This window comes from Chelonoidis abingdonii, chromosome 3 (genome assembly GCF_003597395.2).
Source record: "Chelonoidis abingdonii isolate Lonesome George chromosome 3, CheloAbing_2.0, whole genome shotgun sequence".
In the NCBI taxonomy this organism is placed as follows: domain Eukaryota; kingdom Metazoa; phylum Chordata; order Testudines; family Testudinidae; genus Chelonoidis; species Chelonoidis abingdonii.
The window spans coordinates 197,980,220-197,986,219 of NC_133771.1; the positions used below are offsets into that span (position 1 = coordinate 197,980,220).

The 6,000-nt window shown below is 39.0% G+C and overlaps 1 protein-coding gene across 5 annotated transcripts in view; it reads right to left on the bottom strand.

Annotated features, from left to right (window-relative positions):
• Positions 1 to 6,000, bottom strand: part of USP34 (ubiquitin specific peptidase 34) — a 299,367-nt gene that overhangs the window by 195,124 nt on the left and 98,243 nt on the right. For all 5 annotated transcript variants that reach the window (XM_075064435.1, XM_075064436.1, XM_075064434.1 and 2 more), the window contains exons 9-10: positions 5,242 to 5,323; positions 5,057 to 5,149 (exon numbers count right to left, since the gene is read on the bottom strand). In XM_075064435.1, the coding sequence (XP_074920536.1) occupies positions 5,057 to 5,149; positions 5,242 to 5,323 (175 nt within the window). The remainder of the gene's footprint in view (positions 1 to 5,056; positions 5,150 to 5,241; positions 5,324 to 6,000) is intronic.

The window sequence follows — 6,000 nt, forward strand, 5'->3', positions numbered from 1 at the left end:
TGTGATTTTCACTTTACATGCTGACTGCGGAACGTAACCCCAGCGTAAGATGAGACAGACCTGTATTTACATTTGATATTAACAGTGGTGAACACAAATGAAGGCACTATAAATTAAGACGTAAACTATAAAACAGAATTTATCAAAACTGCTTTTAATTACTACAGAAATAGTAGTGACTGACTTTTTCAACGGAACCTCCTATTGCACCAGAAAATGATAGCGCTCAAGGCAAAACAATGGAAAGTTGACTTCAAAGTGTTGCCTGAATAGGCTGCCAACTTTCACCTTTGCTTTGAAGGATTAATATATTTTTGTATGGATCACGTACTCAATAAATAAAATACACAATAGTATAATAGGCTCTGGATTTAGGTTAGCAAGTATGTACTTCAAAAATATATCATTTAAAAAAAAATGACTTTCATTTTACCATTAACCTAAAAGAGAAAAATGAGTGGGGGGCAGTCACTGGTCTGTACAGGGGTCAAGTGGGAATAAAATGGTGCAAATTATATCTACACAAGGGTGAATTTCATCCAAGGAGAGTAAATTTAAGAAAAAGAGATTTATGTCACAATTTAGAGGCTGAAGAAGGAGGGACAAGAGATGCCTTAACTCTCACTTTCTCTATTGCCATTTTTATAAAATTATTGCTTTTCGAAAAAAAATCATTACAGCTGTCAAATAAATAAAAGTATCAAAATAAGAGCAGGATCCAGTTTTCCCTTAAGAGACATAATTTCACCATTTTCAGATATATTGAATAAGATAGACATTTTTCTCATCAGCACCTAACTGAAATTAGTTTGCATCTTTTACTGTATGAGATTTCTAACATGTACATGACTGGAATTGAAAGAATAGTTAAAAAACCATCTGTCCTTGACAAAAGCTAGTGCATATCAAATCGATATGCACTTCTTTTCAACTTTGTGCCCCAATCCTGCAGTCACTTAAACATGTACATAATTTTATTCACATGAATACAGGTCTGTCTCACCTTCGCTGAGGTTATGTTCCGCAGTCAGCACGTAAAGTGAAAATTGCGTATAGTCAAAATTACATTGAGTGTAATGGCGGGCGGAATCGCCCGAACTACAGAAAAAGTATTTAAATTGTTATTTTTTTCTTTTTTTTTTTTCTTTTTTTCCTGGTTTTGCTGACCGCGTAAAGCTGAAATTGCGCATGTTAAATGCGCCTAAGATACAACAGACCTGTAGTCAAACTGATGCCAATGGAACTACTCATATGTATAAAATTATGCATGTTCTTATGTGATTGCAGGATCAGGACCTTAGTTAATAACGAAACAGATCTTTAACAGGTCCCTTCTGACCCTTTTTGTCTTTATCTTCTTACCACCATCATCCAATTGTTGAAATCTCCATTTCAAAATAGTTTGGCTAGATCCAAAAGTTGCTTGACTATTCAAAGATGTACTTACTAACTGTTCCAGTTCTAAAATTTCTTGCTCCATGTAGCAAGGTGGTTACCCTGCTCCTGCCCTAAAGGGCTTAAAACAGCCCTGGGAGAGTGCTGTGGCAGGGAAAGCAGCTAATAGGCTGATTGGGAAGCAGCCACAGCTGGGCCATGCCCCAATCAGACCTCAGCTGGCCCTATAAAAGCCAGAAAAGCCAGGAGCAGACACAGTCTCTCTCTGCTTTCAGAGAGAGAGAGGTTTGGCTGCTGGAAAGCTCAGGGTATCTCGAGTAAGGCAGGGCTGGGGAAAGGCCAGAGGGGCTGGGGAGCTCTAGGCTGGCAACTCCCCCAGGCTGCAGGGTCTTGTCCAAGGCCCCATAGAGGTACTGGGATGCAGAGAAAGGCAGCAGGTCCAAACTCTCCTTGCCAGTGATGAGTAGCTTATACTGCAGTCTGCCCCAGGGAACGGGAGCTAGTTGGTGACTGGCAGTAGCCTATGACTGAGGCCTGGTAGGGATAGAGGGTGAGGGTTCTCTAAGGAGGGGAGACCCTGAGACTGAGGAGTGTACCGCCAGGGGGCAGCACCCCAGATAATGGAGTCCAGGAAGGGACATGGGGACAACCAGAAGTGGGACACTGGCATGCCGAGGGCGCTCCAAGGCTGGAAATGAGCTAATTCCCAAGACACCAGCAGGAGGCGCCACAGGGAGACTCCCGCCCCGTTACACTCCAAAAGCAAAAGCTGCATCTTCAAAATTTAGGAACATTTTTGTTTCAACAGTCTAAATAGCTGCACAGTCCAAGTGATATTGTGTGTCTTCTTGCTCTTTCCATTGCTCCGTCTAAGCAGAATACAGGTGGGAAATGCTAATCTTCTAAACCAATGACTCTCAACCTTTTTGGCTTCAGGACTCATCTGTAAATGTGTATGGCCTGTCATGACCCTGTAAATAGTCTGGGGGTAGTTTTCAGTTGGATCCTGCCTCATACTCACCCCACAGTGGCAGCTCCTGAAGCTCTTGTGCTGTGATGCTGGCTGGGTTTGGCTCTCCATTCCAGGCATTGCAACCTTCGGGGTTGCAGCACCACTCAGGTTTGGCCCCATGCCCCTGACTGGACCAAATTTGTGAAAGTGGAGTTGTGACCCAGCTCATGGGGTTGCAGTACCTCTCACTTAAATTTGGCCTACCAAGACTCTTATTATCATGACGGCTGGGCCAAACCAGAGTGGTGCTGGAACCCCAAGAGGTTGTATTGCTCAGTACCTGGAGCAGGGAGGCGAGCCCAGACATCCCCGTGGGACAGGAGCTGCCACACAATCCTTTGAAACATTCTGTTGACTGACTTTTGGTCCCAACCCGCAGGTGGAGAAACCCTGTTCTAAACTCTTTTCAGAGCAGCAGTTTAGACCTGCTAGGTTCTTACAGCAAAAAATTGAATCTTTTTGAGCAAGAAGCGAAGAAAGAATTAAGTCTCATATCTGGAATATACTATTGTTAAGGGAAGTTTCTTTTATATTTAGTGAGCACTGATAAACACCAAATTTAAACTTGAAAAAAGTCTCTATTTCCAATCCCTATTTCAGCAGTTCAGAGGGCTTTTTTCATCTTTATTTCCCTACTGAACAGAACACCCATAATGCAATTCTATGAAAAATACATTAATGCAACTTTATGCTTGGGAAATTAAACACACAAAAGGCAAGAAATGCAGACTTAAGAGCTAATTAACAGCTGCAGCTTAAACTTCTGCCAATGGATGAGACCTACTGATACTGATATGGTTACTGTTTGTGAAAGCAATAATGAAAGCAGGCTATAACTTAAAAATTATATCAAAAATAAAACACTAAGTTTTAAATAGATCTTTCAGCTCTCTTCTAACCTACGTCGTGAAGCTGCAGCATTGATAATGTTACTCTTGAAAGTGGAGAAGTTCTTTGGTATAGTACATTAATTAAATACAAATGATGCTTTCAGCCTAGATCTCCTTTCTCAGTCCCAGGATTCGGTCATTCTCTCTCCATCTTAGTCGATCTCTACTTTTTGAACAAGCAGCACAATTCCCAGAGTTCTGTAGCCTTAAACTCTAACACCAATGTGTTTCTGCTACTATCCATGGGTCAGGCCCTTTGACAATGATTTAACTATTATATGGGGAAGCAGTAATAAAGACAAAACATCATTTCTTGTCCCTTTTAAGCTCTTTGGAATAGTGCTGCTCTGCTAAGAGATTTTTTTTAAAGTTAAAAATGGCAGTTCATCTTCCTTGCTATCTCCATGGAGCTGCATGAATATAAAAGCGCCTTGACAAGCACAACAGCAACAACATTCATGTCTAAAACCAGGATTCCAACAGTACTATGGAACTGGAGTGCTTGCCCAAAAGTCTGTGTAGCGAGAAAAGGAAAAAAGGTGTGTAAGGAAGGAAAATGGGAGAAAGAAATCAGGAGATAACTACAGAGAGATGGTATGGACTCTCTGCATTTAATTAACACGATCTGCCAAAGATCCGCACCCATTATCAGCTATGAAGAAAAAGAAACTGATATTTCAAACTGCAGAAATGTGTTATTACTTAAACAAATATAGGCCTTAATTTTCATTAATACTGTTTTAAGAAATGGCATTTTAAAATACATTTTGAGGAGTGACCTTGGGAAATTTTTGATAAAGAAAGCACTAGCAACCTTCTTCAGACAATCTAATTGCAGCTTTCATTCAAAACCAACTTACAGTAACTAATAACACAAGAAGCCATCAGTGCCCATTTCTATGAAAACTAACGAAGTATAAAAATATACACATAGGTTTTAATATATCTATTCTGGTGTCAGAATAAAACAAATGAAAAATATTCTCGAAAACAGAAAAAATGTATTATAGCCCAAAATTATAATAAATTTAAAAGCACTCTCAAGTCATACAATTTTTGCTTCTAAACAAATATATCTCAATCTTTATTCATTTCTCTGCACTTCACTGAGGTTTTTGACCTTGCACATCGTGTGTGCGTTCGTATCAGAATACACAAATGTCTGCATTACTCAAATCTCAACCAAAAAAAGAATTACTGAAAACAATTACTGAATTATTGAAAATATCAGAGTAAACAATAATTCAAACAAGTTAGCAAATATGCTCTATCTTTCTGAATGAAAACCTTCATAATTGTTTGTTCTCAATATAGCCAAGGGAAAATTCAATACAACATCTCATTGTTTTCTACACTTCAAATTTTAGGTTTGCTTTTACAGTAGTAAATATCAAAACCACAGTTTTCCAGAGTAGCACTGTCAGTGGCAAATTATTGTGCACAAAGGACTCAGACAGTTTCACTAGACAACACAGTAGTAAAAATGCACGAGTCACAGCCTACAGCTTCCATCACTGCTATCACTGGCGGAGCTGTGCCTGTAGCATATCAGAGGTGCAAAATTTGCTAGTGTAGATGCAGTATAGGAAAATATGCATATCTTACTCAAGTTGTGGAGATGATTGCATGACATATGCTGTACCAGTATGGTAAATGACAAACAGGAAAGAGTAAGAAACATTGCTTTGTGAATCTAAGACCAAATGGAATTCAACTGGCTATTTTATTTCCTTCTCACGAATATAAATATTTTATATACCTGCGCTGCTGCCCAAATGCAGTCTATGTGCTGAGTACTAAGTCGCCCTTCAGCTGCAAGAAAATTGAGAATCACTTGGCACTGTTTGATGATCTGCAAAGAGAGAACATATTTAGGATAGATTTAACAGAACAAAGAATTACTCCTCCATAAATATAGCAAAAATCAGATTATTTTACACAAACCTCAATATGTAAATTTGGTCCAAAAATATGTTCAACCACATTGTTGCTGATAAGCCAGTCTGCAAGCTCTTTTGCAATGGACCTACATATGAAAAAGAGTATTGATATGTATATAAATTCTTTATTTGTCTATATTGCATATTAAATCATTTCCCTAAGACAGTGCTCTTTTACTCAATTTTATTTGTATATTCACAACTATAAGAAAACTATTTTTGAATCTGAAATGTGCTTCAGCTGGTATTGACAAGTATTTTCAAAAGTGGGAGTTATATAAATTACTTTTCTAAGAGAGCAATTTTTAAACATTCCCTTATCAAAACCTGCTGACATAGCAATTCACAAAGTTTTTTAAAAGTCTGTGTTATTTACATGACAATGTACCTAGTTAATTACACATGTACGGTATTTAGACACTTTCAAAATCACAGGCCTAGTCTACACTACGCGTTTATACCGATTTTAGCTGAGTTAAACCAATTTAACGCTTCACCCGTCCACACAACGAGGCCCTTTATATTGATATAAAGAGCTCTTTAAATCGGTTTCTATACTCCTCCCCAACGAGAGGAGTAGTGCTGAAATCAGTATTACCATATCGGATTAGGGTTAGTGTGGCCGCAAATCGACAGTATTGGCCTCCGGGCGCTATCCCACAGTGCACCACTGTGACCACTCTGGACAGCAATTTGAACACGGATGCACTGGCCAGGTAGACAGGAAAAGCCCCACGAACTTTTGAATTTAATTTCATGTTTG